The sequence below is a fragment of the Lactuca serriola genome, chromosome 8, assembly GCF_051521515.1.
Source record: "Lactuca serriola cultivar US96UC23 chromosome 8, Lser_US96UC23_V15, whole genome shotgun sequence".
Taxonomy (NCBI): Eukaryota; Viridiplantae; Streptophyta; class Magnoliopsida; order Asterales; family Asteraceae; genus Lactuca; species Lactuca serriola.
The window spans coordinates 88647494-88666397 of NC_136415.1; the positions used below are offsets into that span (position 1 = coordinate 88647494).

At 34.7% G+C, this 18904-nt stretch overlaps 1 protein-coding gene and 1 long non-coding RNA gene across 2 annotated transcripts; both read left to right on the top strand.

Annotated features, from left to right (window-relative positions):
- The first annotated feature begins 876 nt into the window (after positions 1–876).
- LOC145071236 (uncharacterized) lies at positions 877–1864 on the top strand. Its single transcript, XM_079018152.1, has 2 exons — positions 877–1218; positions 1322–1864. The coding sequence occupies exons 1-2, from the start codon at positions 1059–1061 to the stop codon at positions 1588–1590; spliced, it is 429 nt and encodes a 142-aa protein (XP_078874278.1). The 5' UTR covers positions 877–1058; the 3' UTR covers positions 1591–1864.
- A 322-nt stretch (positions 1865–2186) lies between these two features.
- Positions 2187–4371, top strand: LOC145069448 (uncharacterized). The gene is made up of 3 exons (XR_013689499.1): positions 2187–2411; positions 2524–3651; positions 4193–4371. It is a non-coding gene; the product is annotated as an uncharacterized LOC145069448 (long non-coding RNA).
- Positions 4372–18904: the final 14533 nt, after the last annotated feature.

Below are 18904 nucleotides of genomic sequence, written 5' to 3' on the forward strand. Positions count from 1 at the left end.
TACCACGTACCATTCTCTCAAATCAAATGGTTGAAGTTCAACTTGAAATGAATAGTAAATTCTCCTCACAAACCTATTTTGCTTTTATATATATATATATATATATATATATATATATATATATATATATATATATATATATATGTATATGTTCTTAAATACCACTTATATCTTTCAATAAGATTTGAACACTAACATCTCATTTAAGCCTTACCGCTAAACAAAAAGTCAATAACAATTTTTTCCTCGTAAATTGTTATTATTCAAACAAAATGTGAAATGCATATACAAGTTGTAAAAATGTATTTTTACAACTTTGTTTAAACAATTGTATTTCTAAAATGTTCAAATACAAGTTCAAAAAAATATTAAATAATGATTTTAAAAATTGTAAAAAATATATAAAAAATTATATTTTTTTATAAATAATTTAATTTAATTTGTATAAAAAAGTTTGAAGAAAGTTATACAAAAGTTTTATAAAAAGGTTTAAAAAATAAATTTTAAAAAATAATAATTTTAGAACAACTTTATAAAAAGAAAATTTTGACTGATAAAATTTGAAATATAAATCAAATTCGTAATACAGTCTAAAAGCTGATTAAAAGAAGTATAAAATTAATATTTGAGTTTTTATATTTGATATAACATGTGGAAAAAATATTTATTAACCTTTTATAATTTTTTAAAAATTTATTGACAATTTATAACCCATTAATTTGTTTTTTTCTGAATACAATGGTAACCAGACTTTAAATATATGGAAAAATGACAAATATTATATATAATTATTTATTTAACTTTCATCTCTCCCTCAGTCCATGACGAAAGACCACACACACACACAAACCAAACCATATAAAACATCATGTCTTCAATCCATTCAATCCCATTCTCTCATTATAATAATATACTCTCACACACAGACACACACATTGACTTCAACTTTCTCCATGACTTCTTCATCTCCAATTTCTCTCCCCCTCAATCTTCAATCTCTCTCATACCCATTTCTGTGATCTGCAAGAATCACCCCCAAAGATTGCAACCTTTTCATCATGTCATCAATCTTGGGCTCAAATGGGATGGTTATAGCCACCGCCATGGTTGCCGGAACCGCAATTTTCATCGCCTTCTGTCTCCAGAAACAACCGACAACCACCGCCGGCGCCACCCGATTCCCGATCATCCATCACCCAAGACCCTGCATCTCTACAGGTTCCTCTAATTTTCATTTTTCTTGGGTCAATCTTCTACTCCCCCGTTGACGTTTTGGGTCAAAATTGAAAATTTCTTTCTGGGTTTTTGGATTATGATGCAGATGGGAAGAAGAAGAAGAAGGGAGAAAAGAAGAAGAAAAGGGTACAGTTTGCAGAGGATGTGATGGAACCAAGTGGAAATGGCGATGAGTTTAGACGACTAAAAAGTAAGAATCATCAGCTAAACAGGAATTACTTGACAATACTAAAAGATGAAGGGGGCAAAAAGAAATTGTCAAGAAATCTCAAGGGTCTTCCTGAAAATAGGATGGCTCTTTACTCTGGAATTCTCAGAGATCGAGGTGTTCACCGGGTTGCCTATTGTTGTTAACGATTGACTTTATTTTACAAACTAGTCTTTTACTTCTTACCATTTCAAAGTTTGGCCCCTCTTAGTTTTCTTCGTTTAGGATAACGTTTTTTGTTTCTTGATTTTGCATATGTTGTCAATGGGGTTTGTATCATTGTGTACAATGTGAAAGCAAAATATTTGTAGAAAATTTATTGGTAAATTTGTAATTGTGGGTTAAAGTTTGTTGTAATTGACTTTGGACTTGGAGAATCATACTATCGGCCCTCAAGTATCGAAACTCTACACTTTGTTATATTGCATTCTACCTTTTTTTAGAACATTTCCTATCTACAAATAACTGTGATGCTTCAGTAAATCGTAATAGAGAAAAACAAAAGTTTTTGTTAATATTTGGGGGAAATTATATAAAATAAGTCTCTCTCTCTCTCAAATGAGTCCTCATAAGGTCTGATTCTGTGAGCCCTCATTTTAAAATAAGTCCTCATAGGGTCTGGTTCTGTGAGCACTTTTTTAAAATAAGGACAACTTAAAAAAATTGAAAGAAAAAGAATCTTAAAAAAAATACAAATGATAACATCGAGCATAGATCTATGTCCGAGATAATTTTTTTTTTTTTTTTTTTTGAAAAAAGGGTATTTTAGGGAAAACAAAATTTACAACCCTTAATGACATTGAATCTCCGATCTTCTTCTCCGATGCTTCCCAAATCAACATTCTTCTCTTGCGCCGATGTCGATGATTCTGTTGTCGTAATTGCCGGTTTCCCCCAAAATCAACTCCACCGTCGATTTCATCGCGTTACCGCCTATAAATCTTGATCCCAATCAATCAGATGTAAGGTAATTATCACGCACCCTCGAAACCTAGGTTTATTTGTTTGTTTTCAATGCACGGAATCAAATGAATCTGGTTGAATGGATTGATATTTGTGCGATTGATTGATTAACAAAGCGGAGAAAAGATGTTGACAAAGTTTGAAACCAAAAGCAATATAGTGAAAGGGTTGAGTTTCCACAACAAGAGACCATGGATTTTGGCTAGTCTTCGTAGCATTGTGAGATCATATGAAGTTATTCGCACGAATCAACATGTTTACATAACGCACGCCACATCACTAATGGCTCTAAGCTTAAACTAGATGTCTGTTTACACTTTTTTCACAATTATCGGTTCACCTTTACTCCAATCGTAACGAAACCGAATGATCTCTTCACTCTTAAGTCCTTGTAGAGAAGCAGGACAAATAAGTAGTTATTATGTGATCCCGATTCTTATTCTTTTCTATTAGCTACTTTCATATATAAATCACCACCGAATATAAGAGAATTTGTATTTGATACGATATTTTATTGGTTGTTTTTGAACTTGTTCAATCTAAGCTTTGTTTTTGCTTCAAAATTCGGAATCCAGTCCTCTGGTGAGATCCGTTTGAGCTCTAACATACTCTCGTTGCATCTACCCATTTCTTTTGAATTTGTATGAATTCATCTACTACTTCTTTGATGAGTTTGATGTTTTTATTTATAGTATTGTGATGAGGCCTACGAAACTTCCTTCTAAATCTACTGATATGTTTAAAATCCTTATTGAAACTATTAGTTTGACGCTAATTGTTAACTTTATTGATCCAAAGGTAAGTCACATACCATTTACCACTCCTATATTCACTTTTTTTATGCATATTGATATAAAATTGTTAATCTCACATTAATGGTGATGTTTGGTGTTTCAAAGTTGGAGCTCTTTGGAAGGATATTGACTGACGGGTAACTAAGTGTCGAGTTAAGTGTAACTTCTCTGAAAATCTTACTATGAAAGTTAATGTTCAGGTATATGTATACGATGCATTTTGTTGATTATTAAATCTTTTAAAGTATGTTGTTGATTCAGTTTGGTATTGCTTCATATTAAAAACAAGCCTCACATTTTACATTCAAAACACACTTTAGTGTCCTTTATTTACTTTTTATGCAAATATATGTTATTTATGTTCAACTGTTTTTCTTAATGCAAGGTAGTGATTAAATGAAATAATACCAACTAGGAAACGATGGCCACCTAGGAGCTAAGTATATCAAGGTAAAAGATCTCTCATATATTATACTACAAGGTATATTCACATGTGAATATTACGTGGTAATTTCACATGCGAATATTATCCTCAAAAGGAATTAATGGGATGAAAGTGTTCAAATTGGTTACATTTTCATCAGTAAATAATTATGTAAAAAAATAGCATATGATTCATAAGTGTGTAGAGATTTAAATGTAAATCACAAGCGAATAACATATGAACTACAGATTATTCACATGTAATTGACATGTAAATCACAAGTGAATCACATATGAATTACATGTGATTCACATGTAAATCACAAGTGAAACACATATTAATTATGTCTATATGCACACATGCATTTTGTATGAGTGTTCTTCGTTAATTTATTTTTCTTGTGAATTTCACATTTGAATTTTAAAAGATACAATCAAATATGAATATCATATTATATAATCATATGTGAATCTTACATGATATAATCACATGTAGATCTTACATGATATATACATATGTATTTTTTAGTGTTCTTGCATTAATACATTTTTTTTAACTTTCTTGTAGATTATAAAAAATTTGTGGAAAATATTGAAGATGTCAAAAGTGAAAAATTGAAGAAATGTGAAAATCCTGACACGAAGACATGAAAACGCTTAGAAATTTTGAAGCATTTTTTGTTTTTTATATTTTATTTTGTATCCAACAAAATAATCTTACTATTGTGTTTATAGATTAGTAAATATAAAGGGTTTTTTTTTTATTTTTCATAATTTACTTATGAATATTATAGTATAACAAAATATGCATATATGCACTTGAAAAAAAAATATGCATATACCCACCTAAAAAGTTGATTTTTTTGTTAAAAAAAATATGCATATACACTTTTTTAAAATTTTACCGTTTTTAAAAAAATTGTCGTTTAAAAAATTCAATTTTTTTTAAAAAATTTCTTGTTTTCTAAAATAAATTAAAAATTCGTAGTTTTTGAAAAAGGTCGAAAAATATTATCTTATAAAAAAATCCAAAACTTTGAGTTATTATGTTAATTTATAGACCTTTTTATTAATATTTCCAATAACATAAAAAATTAAATTTTAAATGAGATTGGTAAGATGATGATCATGTCCTAAATGAGTTAATTTTGATCTAACACTCTACCATTGGTTTTCGAGATCTCGGGAAACTATGAGTTCTCAACGGATCTCACCCCTATATATATAAGTTGAGGTTGAATAAAGAACTATTATTAACCATGGAACAAAAGAATCAATCCTTTTTTCAATTTTTAGAGATTATTTTTTATCAAAAAAATAAATTCATAACTTTTTATCCTTTTTACAATGATAACAAATTCGATAAAAAAAAAATTTTACTTTTTTTTCGTCAAATTCACAGTGTTAATCTGTGCAGATTCACAACGTGAATCTGAATTCAAACGGTGAATCCGAAAAACATATTTAACAATCACAATGTGAAGTTATGAATTTCGATATTCTTAGTTTTTTTCCGATAAAGAATAAGCTCTAAAACTTGAAAAAATATTTGGTTTCTTAGAGAACCAATAATAATGTTTCTTTATTGAATTTTTCGATATATATATATATATATATATATATATATATATATATATATATATATATATATATATATATATAGGCTTAGGTTATTTTGTTTTTACTAATTATTATGTGTAAGAATACATAAATCTGGACCACTAGATGGAATAGAATCAAAGGTCATGATCTGAAGGTCTATGATATCACAATAGGGTAACATGTACCATATAATCACACAAATTCCAGCATAAGGGCATTTTAGTCAATTAACCTATAATAAAAAAGGAAATTTTCAGATTTTTATGAATAATTAATTCCTTTAGGGATAATTAATTAGTAAAGACATTTTCGATTTTATTCTTACGGAATATATTTGCAATGCATATATTTTTTATAATTAACATGATTTAAGAATTCAACATATGTTCTTCATATACATTCGAACCTAAATACAAAATCATACATATTGTTCCAAACTAATAGTCTTATACAATTATATATATATATATATATATATATATATATATATATATATATATATATATATATATATATATATATATATATATATTCTAACAGAATGTCATCAACAATGAATAAAAATATTAAGAGATAACATTCTTAAATATACAATTATTGAGCAAATACACTTGATTTTCATCAATGGTCCAAATAATCCACTTGATTCAAACTATGACGAAAATATGATGTATTATCGTAAGAATGTAATTCTTAGCAAAGTATACTTGTTGTTGAACTCGATTCCAAATCTTTCTCTGTATGATCAATATTGAATTCCTTCTTCAAGCAATTATGTGACATCCCCAAAATCTCGGCCAGAAAAGACCGATTTTCATTTATGCTTTTAAAATAATTTCAGAGTAAATCATTTTGATTTAAAAGAGTTGCGGAATTTGTTCCCAAAAACAAAACGTGATAAAATAATATTTACCAAAGCATTTCATAAAGAAATGTATTTTCAATATATAATCAAAACTTAGGATGTCATGTTCCGATATAGACCATAAAGCATAAACGATAACATTACAAGTCATTCAACAAATATATACATATACAGACTTGTAAACAAAATAACTTGATGGTTCATCCATCCTATGCCCTTGCGCCACTACCTGTAATACAAATAAACTGAGTGGGTCAGGCTTGGGAGCCTGGTGAGCATATAGGGTTTTCAACCCACAATAAATAATTATATTTAATTTCCACCAACCAACAATAACCCAATTACCCATTCCCGTTATTCTCACTTTACGTTCCTAAGACAACTAACATAAGGGACCTAGTCTAAGAATATTTCATCGGGGCGACAACAAATGCTTCGGGGGTTCCTCAGCAATATAAGTCAAATAAGGCAACCATGAGGGAGATGGAATACAGCGAATGAACACCCAAGTTCATTAACACCTATAGGTTATGAGTCTGCTAGCGTTCCACAGGACTGTCTAGAAAAGTCTGTGGTCGTCATCTAAATTCCGCTTGATGACTGGATCAAAACAACATCGAGGCCTCTCATCTGTTTATTACACACCAACTATCTACCCATGTTCTACCCGACATATTAGTAGATAAAAATACATATTTTTATACATAGTTTAAAACCTATATAGCATTTTCATTCAATACATATTCCACATAACAGATGAGGCACACCCACATAATACGTATTTCATAGAAAATAAATCAGATTTATGAGATAGAAGAAAGTGAATATACATTCACACATATAACAACAAAGTATACACATAACACGTATTTTATATATAATACTTCATAATTATGCGTTAGAAGAAAGTAACCACACACTCACTTTATCAGAAGATGATCGGACAGCACTACGGCTTACAGAAGTAGTATTCTTCGGCAGATCTGGAAGATCTCCACACAAATCGAACTTCTCGCGGGCAGAGCTTCGGCTCGGGAATCGCACTTCTCGGGATCTCGGGAGCGTAAAAACTTCCTTCTTAACTTGGATATGAGATCCGGGGTGTCGGGATGGCTTCGGGGGTTTACACGCAGAGCTTCGGCACGAAAAAGAGAAGAATTGAGCAATTATGCCCGGAACCCTCGCATCCTATTTATAGGAAGCTGAAGCCTCGCAGTACGCTGGGCGTACAGCCGTACGCGGGGTGTACGCGTCCGAATTCGTCATTGCATGCGTCATCCGAAGAACTCGAGTGCGAGGTGTGTCATGCTTCGCTGTACGCTGGGCATACTTCGGATCAGATCGGTGACTCCTTCGGATATACATCCGAATTAAAGATTAAATTTAAATACTAATTATTTAATAAACTTCGGAAATTCATATCTTTTTCATACGAACTCCGTTTTCGACGTTCTTTATATTCACACATAGGTGAGACTACGCTCTACAACTTTCGTATAGACTCGTCGGCTAATTTTGACTTTATTTTTATTATTTATTTTTAGTAGGCCCGGACAGGAAAACTTCGTTATAAATTCATAACTTCTTCGTCCGACGTCCGTTCTCTCCTAACTTTTCATCGTTTCGCTACTAACAACGAGATATTCGATTCTCGTTTAAATTGTTTCGGCTAAAAACCGCTCGATCTCAAATCGAGTATTCGGGCTGCATACCGCTAAGTCGAAACTTCAGAAAATCATAACTTCCTCATACGAAGTCAGATTTGGGCGTTCTTTTTATGCACGTTCTCGGTTTAACGAACTCTACGAATTTCGTTTAGATCACTAAGGCTAGATATCACTCTATCTTAAATTCATATTTTACGTCATTCGGCGTCGTGCCGGTTCTGTCGCGAAACTTCGACAGGTCATAACTTCTTTCTTATAACTCGAATTTTGGCATTCCTTATATCTCCGGAATCCTTGTTTCGACCACTACAACTTTATGTAAAGATATTGAGTTTATTTTACACTTAAATTTTGACGCTTATTTTATTCTTAATGAATCAAATCACATAATTAAGCAATTAAGCACAAAACACATAATACTCAAATAATACGCTCTTATTATTTCAAAACGGGTTACAAAGGTTAACCTAGACTAATACATCAACGAAAATGCCTAGCTTGGAAATGCGGGCGTTACAATTCTCTCCCCCTTAGGATGATTCCGTCCCCGGAATCACACATCAACAAACAAATGCGGATAGCGAATCAACATGTCACTCTCCGTTTCCCAGGTGAGATTTGGCCCATTCGAATGTTTCCAACGAACAAGCACTAATTTGACCATCTTATGTCGAAGCTTCTTAGTCTTTCGGTCAACAATTGCCTCAGGTTCTTCAATTAACCTCTTGTTTTCATCAATTCTCAATTCAGAAATTGGAATTATATCAGGAACTTCTCCCATGAACTTCCTCAAATAACACACATGAAAAGTGTTGTGAATTCCATTCAGTTCTTCGGGTAATTCGAGCTTGTAAGCTTGGTTCCCAATCCTCTGAAGAACTTTAAACGGTCCAATAAACCTTGGACTCAACTTTCCCCTTTTACCAAATCTTATAAGTCCCTTCCACGGCAAGACTTTAAGCAAAACCGAATCTCCAACCTCAAAAGTCATCGGTCTTCGCTTCTTGTCAGCTTAGCTCTTTTGACGATCTTGAGCTGCTAACATTCTTTCCCTGATCACTTTCAACTTCTCAGCAGTTTGATGGACCATCTCGGGACCCATAAACTACTTTTCCCCAGCCTCAAGCCAACAAGACGGCGTACGACACTTCTGTCCGTACAAAGCTTGATAAGGTGCCATCTTTATGCTCGAGTGGAAACTATTATTGTAGGAAAATTCTACCAAAGGTAAATTTTCATCCCAGTTACCTAGGAATTCCAGGGTACATGCTCTTAGCATATCTTCAAGTGTTTGTATTGTTCTTTCACTCTGACCATCAGTCTGCGGATGGTAAGATGTACTTAAACATAACTTGGTACCCATTTCCTCTTGTAGACTTTTCCAAAACCTTGAGGTGAAACGGCTATCACGATCCGATACAATCGTTAACGGAACACCGTGAAGCCTCACAATTTCCTTCACATAAGAATTTGCAAGCTTATCCATAGACCATTTCTCCTTGGCTGCTATGAAATGCGTACTCTTAGTCAGTGTTGCAAAACTCGGCCTACTCGGCCGAATACTCGGCCGATTACTCGGAATCGGCCCTCCACCGAGGCGAGTAATGTCAACTCGGCCAAAAAACTCGGATTTAGTCAAAATCGGCCAAAAATCGATCAAACTCGGTCAAAAATCAGACAAACTCGGTCAAACTCGGGCCTACTCGGTCTTACTCGGGCCTACTCGGTCAAACTCGGCCAACTCGGTCAAAATCGGTCAAACTCAGTCAAAGGGTCAAAATTGTCATAAAAAGAGAAAAAAATCAAGAATTTCAAGATTAATATGTATAATGCACTTAATGATTTATTATTTAACACAGACATGTGATTATTACTACATATATATCTTAAATTTTCAGTAATTATCCACGTAGTGGGACAATTATGTGTATTTCAGTTTTTATGTATTCACATGTATCTAATTTTGGTTATATATTTCAATCAAATTATGATTTTCACTTATGATTTTGACATATATAATTTTCTAAAAAATATTTCTACTTGAATTACCGAATCCGAGTACTCCCCGAGTACTCCCGAGTACTCGTTACTCCCCAGTCGGCCGAGCAGGTACCGAGTAGCGAGTTCTACAACCTTGCTCTTAGTGAATCGATCAACGACCACCCAAATCATGTCGTGACCATTCTTTGTTCGGGGTAGTTTAGTGACAAAATCCCTAGCAATGCCTTCCCATTTACCCATAGGCACATGTAAAGGCTCTAAACTCCCATATGGTTTCTGATGTTGTGTCTTGACTCTCGCACAAGTCACACACTCGGCCACATACTTTGCCACATCAAGCTTCATCGTCGGCCACCAGTAGTAGGGTTTCAGGTCCCTATACATTTTAGTGCTACCCGGATGAACCGAGTACATGGTCTTGTGAGCTTCTTCCATCAAAAGATCTCTAATTCCTCCAGACTTAGGTACCCAAATCCGATCTTGGAACACCTTCAGTCCATGACTGTTTATACCGAACACTAACGTTTTACCCAAACGTTCCGCCTTTCGGTCATTCTTCTCTAAAGCTTCTTCTTGAGCTTTCTTTATACTCTCTACAATTGTTGAGACAACTTCTATTCTCAACGCTCTTGGCCTCTTCCTTTCAAGATTGACTTTCCGACTGAGAGCATCAGCAACAACATTAGCTTTACCAGGGTGGTAAAGTATCTCACAATCTTAGTCCTTGAGTAACTCTAGCTAGCGTCGTTGCCTCATATTTAACTCTTTCTGATTAAAGAGATATTGGAGACTCTTATGATCAGTGAAAAGTTTACACTTCGTGCCATAGAGGTAATGTCTCCATATTTTCAAAGCGAAAACTACCGCTGCCAACTCCAAATCATGAGTTGGGTAATTCTTTTCATGCTCCTTCAGCTGTCGAGACGCATATGCTATCACCTTTTCTCTTTGGGTCAAAACACAACCCAATCCAACCCCAGACGCATCGCTATAGACAGCGAAATCTTCAACTCCATCGGGTAAAGAAAGTATCGGTGCCTCACATAGCTTCTCGAATGCTTCTTTATGCTTATCACTCCAAGCATAAGTAGCTCCTTTGTGGGTCAAAGCTGTTAATGGAGTAGCAATTGAAGAAAAGCCTTGGATAAACCTTCGGTAATATCCGGCTAATCCTAAAAAGATTCAGATCTCTGTGGGACTTTTCGGTTGTTCCCACTTCATTACAGCTTCAATCTTCGTTGGATCAACCATTATCCCTTCTTGGTTGACCACGTGACCCAAGAATTGGACTTCACGAATCCAAAAATCACATTTGGAGAACTTTTCATGCAACTTCTCCTTCTTCAAGACTTCCAACACTTCTCACAAGTGTCTGCCATGCTCCTCTTGGCTTTTCGAATAAATCAGAATGTCGTCTATGAACACTATCACGGATTTTTCAAGGAACGGATTACAAACCCTATTCATTAAATCCATGAATGCTGCCGGAGCATTGGTTAGTCCAAATGACATAACCAAGAACTCGTAGTGTCCATATCTAGTTCTGAATGCAGTCTTCTCGATATCTTGCTCTCTTACTTTTAGCTGATGATATCCTGACCTTAGATCGATCTTCGAGAAATAGCTCGAACCTTGCAATTGATCAAACAGGTCATCAATCCTTGGCAACGGATATCTATTCTTTATTGTTGCCTTGTTCAGCTCTCTGTAATCAATGCACATTCTCATACTTCCATCTTTCTTCTTCACGAATAACACCGGAGCTCCCCAGGGTGATGAACTAGGTCTAATGAAACCTTTGTCCAATAACTCCTGAAGTTGCATCATCAGCTCCTTCATCTCCGTCGGTGCTAATCGATAAGGTGCTTTTGCTATTGGCGTGGTCCATGGTAACAAGTCTATTCTGAACTCCACTTGTCTATCAGGTGGTAATCCAGGAAGATCTTCGGGAAATACTTCCGGATAATCACACACCACTGGAATACTCTGCATCACCTTCTTTTCCTTCTTAGCATCGATCACGAATGCTAAATATGATGTACATCCCTTGGTCAAACACTTTCTGGCTTTCATTAGAGAAATGATTCCAGAATTTACTCGCCGTTTGTTCCCGTACACCATAAATGAATCTTTCCCAGGTGGGTTTACTTTAACTATCTTCTTCTTGCATAAATTTTTGGCATCATTGGCGCTAAGCCAATCCATTCCCAAAACGATATCGAAACCATTAAGTTCGATAGGTAATAATTCCTCATGAAACTTATTCCCATTAAGTTCGATTAAGATGTTTTTCATGCGATGGCTAACAGGTACAAACTTGCCACTAGCAACTTCGACTAATAAAGCATTATCTAGTCTATTAACAAGCAAAGCTAGTTTCCTACCAAACTCATGCGAAATAAAGGAGTAGTTGGCTCCAAAATCAAAAAAAATTTGAGCAGGTAATTCGTTTATGAGAAAGGTACCTGAAGCGACATCAGCTTCATCTTTCGCAGCCTCAAGTGTCATCTGGAAGGCTCTCGCCTTCGGCTTTGGTGGAATGTTGGGCTTTGCTGCCTCCTTCTTCTTCGGACAGTCTTTCAAAATATGCCCCTCTTCATTACAACCAAAACACATCCTTTTGTTGTTCGAACACTCATTGGCAAAATGCCCAATTTTTCCGCACTTGTAGCAGGTTACATCCTCGCTACATTTCCCAAAGTGCTTTTTCTTACACTTATCAGACCACTTCGCTTCCCCTCCTTTTCCTCCACCAAACTTTTTCGAATCATATTTCAAAAATTTTCTTTTCTTACCGGAACCAGATGTTCCCTCAAACTTTCTCTTCTCACCAACCTCAACCTTGTTGGTGGTTCTCCCCTTAATCATGTTCTCAACAGACTTGGCAGCCCACATAGCTGCCTCTAGAGTATGTGCCTGACGTACTGACACCTCGTACTCCCATGGGAGTCCCTTCGCATACCGGTCCACCTTTGTCAGCTCATCTGGAACGATGCGCAAAGCAAACTCCATCTTATCTGTAAAGTTATTAGTGTATTCATCAACTGACATGCTTCCTTTCGTCAATGCCAAAAACTTATTCTCCAACTCCAACAGATTTTGAGCCGAGCAGAACTTGTGCTTGAACTGCACCAAGAACTTTGCCCATGTCAATTGCAGTGGCTCATTAGGGCTTAAAGTCTTCCCTAGAGTGTTCCACCAACGAACGACTCCACCTCAGAATTGACGCACTGCATAGATAGTTTGCAACTTGCCTCTGCAGCCACAAGTCATGAAGGCTAACTCCATTTCGGAGATACAATCCATAACTCCAATCGGATCCTCCTTTCCATTGAAGGCGATGGTTTGCAAGTTAGAAAGTCCTTGTACTTGCATCCCATTCCATCATTCCTTCCATCATGGTTGTTTTGCCTAACTATCGGTGGGTTGGCTTGACCAACAGACCCACTGAATTTTCCACCTTCCGAGTGCCCTTCATTTAATTCGGGCTCCTCCACACGAATTGACAGTTCTTCACGATTCTGTTGAAGCAACCGCCTAGTTTCATCCATCTGACGATCCAACATTTTTTGAATCATCATTTGCACACCAGCCATGGTTATTGGCTCAGGTGCTGCTGCTACGACAGGTATTTGCTCAATCACAGGTGGTTGATTCCTGTTTTCATCAGCATTTCCAACTCCACTTCTTGTTCTCACCATTTTTGATCTATACACCGAATAAGGTGAAATTAGATCCTCATTCACGATAGATATTCAAATCATCCTTATCACTCCGAAACGTTTACATGCTAGTTCTAAATTCGTAGACGTACGCTTAGAATCCTACACACATAAGGTTTCTAGATCCGGTCGGCAATAGACCATAGATCTGAACAAATAATATCATATATGGCAACATATAACATTTAGCACATAAAAGCATTTTAGGTAACTTTCCTAAAATAAACTAGTGCTCGTGTCTAAAACATAACAAACACATATCTCAAAATTTCCCTTAACATTCTAAGTTTAAGTCTATAAATCCTACAAATTCCTAGTTCGCTTAAACTAATGCTCTGATATCAACTGTGACATCCCCAAAATCTCGGCCAGAAAAGACCGATTTTCATTTATGCTTTTAAAATAATTTCAGAGTAAATCCTTTTGATTTAAAAGAGTTGTGGAATGTGTTCCCAAAAACAAAACGTTATAAAATAATATTTACCAAAGCATTTCATAAAGAAATGTATTTTCATTATATAATCAAAACTCGAGATGTCATGTTCCGATATTGACCATAAAGCATAAACGATAACATTACAAGTCATTCAACAAATATATACATATACAGACTTGTAAACAAAATAACTTGATGGTTCATCCATCCTATGCCCTTGCGCCATTACCTGTAATACAAATAAACTGAGTGGGTCAGGCTTGGGAGCCTGGTGAGCATATAGGGTTTTCAACCCACAATAAATAATTATATTTAATTTCCACCAACCAACAATAACCCAATTACCCATTCCTGTTATTCTCACTTTAGGTCCCTAAGACAACTAACATAAGGGACCTAGTCTAAGAATATTTCATCGGGGCGACAACACATGCTTCGGGAGTTCCTCAGCAATATAAGTCAAATAAGGCAACCATGAGGGGGATGGAATACAGCGAATGAACACCCAATTTCATTAACACCTATAGGTTATGAGCTTGCTAGCGTTCCACTGGACTGTCTAGAAAAGTCTGTGGTCGTCATCTAAATTCCGCTAGATGACTGGATCAAAACAACATCGAGGCATCTCATCTGTTTATTACACACCAACTATCTACCCATGTTCTACCCGACATATTAGTAGATAAAAATACATATTTTTATACATAGTTTAAAACCTGTATAACATTTTCATTCAATACATATTCCACATAACAGATGAGGCACACCCACATAACACGTATTTCATAGAGAATAAATCAGATCTATGAGATAGAAGAAAGTGAATATACATTCACACATATAACAACAAAGTATACACATAACACATATTTTATATATAATACTTCATAATTATGCGTTAGAAGAAAGTAACCACACACTCACTTTATCAGAAGATGATCGGACAGCACTACGGCTTACAGAAGTAGTATTCTTCGGCAGATCTGGAAGATCTCCACAAAAATCGAACTTCTCGCGGGCAGAGCTTCGGCTCGGGAATCGCACTTCTTGGGATCTCGGGAGCGTAAAAACTTCCTTCTTAACTTGGATATGAGATCCGGGGTGTCGGGATGGCTTCGGGGGTTTACACGCAGAGCTTCGGCACGAAAAAGAGAAGAATTGAGCAATTATGCACGGAACCCTCGCATCCTATTTATAGGAGGCTGAAGCCTTGCAGTACGCTGGGTGTATAGCCGTACGCGGGGCGTACGCGTCCGAATTCGTCACTGCATGCGTCATTCGAAGAACTCGAGTGCTAGGCGTGTCATGCTTCGTTGTACGCTGGGCGTACTTCGGATCGGATCGGTGACTCCTTCAGATATACATCCGAATTAAAGATTAAATTTAAATACTAATTATTTAATAAACTTCGGAAATTCATATCTTCTTCATATGAACTCCGTTTTCGACGTTCTTTATATCCACGCATAGGTGAGACTACGGTCTACAACTTTTGTTTAGACTTCGTCGGCTAATTTTGACTTTATTTTTTTTTTATTTATTTTTAGTAGGCACGGACAGGAAAACTTCGTTATAAATTCATAACTTCTTCGTCTGACGTCCGTTCTCGCCTAACTTTTCATTGTTTCACTACTAACAACGAGATCTTCGATTCTTGTTTAGATTGTTTCGGCTAAAAACCGCTCGATCTCAAATCGAGTATTCGGGCTGCATACCGCTAAGTCGAAACTTCAAAAAATCATAACTTCCTCATACGAAGTCAGATTTGGGCGTTCTTTTGATGCACGTTCTCGGTTTAACGAACTCTACGACTTTCGTTTAGATCACTAAGGCTAGATATCACTCTATCTTAAATTCATATTTTACGTCATTCGGCGTCGTGCCGGTTGCGAAACTTCGACAGGTCATAACTTCTTCGTTATAACTCGGATTTTGGCATTCCTTATATCTCCGGAATCCTTGTTTCGACCACTACAACTTTATGTAAAGATATTGAGTTTATTTTACACTTAAATTTTGACGCTTATTTTATTCTTAATGAATCAAATCACATAATTAAGCAATTAAGCGCAAAACACATAATACTCAAATAATACGCTCTTATTATTTCAAAACGGGTTACAAAGGTTAACCTAGACTAATACATCAACGAAAGTGCCTAGCCTGGAAACGCGGGCGTTACAAATTCTGAAAGAATAACATGTATTACTCGTTAGTATTACCAGTGAAGCTAATGTACTTGTTGTTAACAAACATTTTCAAAGACATTCTAAAAAAATGCATTTATATAAATAAATTATGACATAATACAAACATTAGTTATTTAATAGAAACTATATAATAGAGAACGATAGCATATTTTAATAGAATGTATTTCATTTTTCCTATCTTTTAATGTTTTTTACTTTTCCTATCTTGACAAATAAGGATATTGAAATCGAATTCTGTCAGAATAATAGACATTCTAAGAGTTTTGACAGATTACATACCATATAAACAGATTTTCTTATAGTCATTTCCACAAAAACCTTTCGTGCTACATATATTGATAATAGAGAATCAAAGTGCAAAGTATAAAAAAAAAAAAAAAACGAAGATCCAGCAAGTGATCCACGTCTTTTCATCATGATATTATTTCACCTTACAGTAGATAAAATATGAAAAATTCAGTTCATCTTATGCAATGTCATAATAAACTGAAACTGAAGACTGATACCAAAAGCTTCTTAACATAAATTAAAACATACATATTGCAACAAAGCACCTTTCTGATCTTTTATAGATCATCAGTTCGAAAAGCCAAAACAAAAAATACAAAGTATACATGATGAAACCTAGGAGAGGATTTGTGGTGTGACAATAACCTGGGTAAAGAGCATTTAAAAGGTGAAAGAGAAAAGATACTCACTTGTGCATTACATTGCAGCCAATCTTTCGTCCCCGAGCTTTTATGGGCATTGAAGAAAGGTGAAAGCTTCAACACACCTTGATTATGTGCTTGTTCTTGGTCGTATTGATGAATTGATTACAATAAACCCAGATCAATTTCTTAAAATCATCATATAAACAACAAAAGAAAGTGAAAGAAGTAATCAAATCACCATGTTTTTAAGACTTTTTTCAAGCTATTTGTCACCGGTAGAGAAGAGGACAACGATTGAAGGTCCATCCGATGAAACCCAATTCTTCAATCTACCAGTGAAATATTCAATCATTGAAGACCAGTAGATCGAAAATCGAAAGATGGAAACAATTTAAGGGTTTTTGTTGTAGGATTTAAAGAGATTAAGTGGTGTCGTTGATGGTGGGTATTAAAATCAACGAACTTTCCTTGTGAAGATCGCTCCGACGGTGGTGATGGTGTCAATGGCAACAAGTGGTTCAAGCGGCCTCTTTGGTCGATGGAAGTGTTTGCACACGTTTGATGAAGGTAGATTTTAATAGGGTAAATAAAAAACTAATTCCTAAAATAAAAGGATATTAATAATTACTAAAATTAAATATGGTAAAGATTACTATTATACACATTAACAATTTAATAATTATTTAATATTTGCTAATTTTTTATTGGAGCATTGAGGAGCATTGAGTTCATAACTGTACTTGGAAATTTTTGCAAATACATTTAAGAAAACTAGTGAGATATTGAGATATATAATTTTAAAAGTTGTACAAACCCTCATGTTTGAGATTATGAAAGATGGGATTAAGAGCTTCAAATCAACAGTTTATAAATTTCAAAATGCATACAATAAAATCAAGAATGCATATAAAAAGAATCAATTAGATTGGAATTGAGAAAATGAAGTTATGATATATAGTTTGAAAATGGCATGCTACTTGCATATAATAATATAAATATGTAGCAACATTTGTTGATAGCCATATAACTCGATATTTATATCATAAAATCAATAACTTTCTAATGGAAATTTGTAGTCAACACAACAAAGAACAATTATAAAAAAAATCACCAAATCAGAGTTTGTATGAGAAAGTTATAAGTGTTTGAGCTTGAGGAAAAACTATGCATGAGTTGGTGAAAGTATGTTGCCTAAATTGGGAAGTATGTAGTAAAACACAGTCTGTGTTTTTTTGGGAATGAAAAACTTGCCCCATGTAACTCGACCGAACAAAAGTTATGGGATTAAACGCCAATGTTGGTCCAATTGTCTCCAAAAACACGTCCAAACATTCCAACGACGAAGAGGATAATTTTTAGAGTTTTGGAGCTCAATATTGAAGCAAAGCAAATGATTTCAAAAGGGAAAACAAGAACTAATCATCATCTACTTGAATCAAAGGTGTGTTTTCACTCTTTTGTAGCTTTGGTGGAAAAATGAAAGAACACATGAAAATCCTAGAATGCATATGTTCTTTTATGTTGACAATCTTGGAATATTAGACAATTAAGTGTTATATATATATATATATATATATATATATATATATATATATATATATATGTATTAGAGGGCGTAGAATGTAAATATCTATTACATATACTTTATATTGTAATCATGATTTACATGTAATAATATAACATATTAATTACCAAGTTTATCTTGGTATCAGAGCCATATCCCAGAATCCCTAAAAGTTCTTGACTACTATCTCTTGCTCTCTCCCATGTCGTCGACTACATGACATACATTTTTTTTCTGTCCTCTATCTATCGTTGTCTCTCATTACATCCTACACCTATGCTGAGACTACACATAAAACCCATAAGTTTGGCTTCACTTTATCTCTAAATAATAAAGGCTACTAGAAGGAAATGGTTTAGTCATCTTTTTCACCAACTACTTGTTCAGTTTTATTGATGACATAGTCCTTTGTCCTTAGATGAGTATCTCATTATCATCATCATCATGTAAAGATGTCGATAGCACTGTAGTGTTTCTAATGATGCTCACATAAGGATACTAATTACTTCTACAATCTTTGAGGAATCGTTCCAAAACGTTCAAGGAATTACTTAATGTGA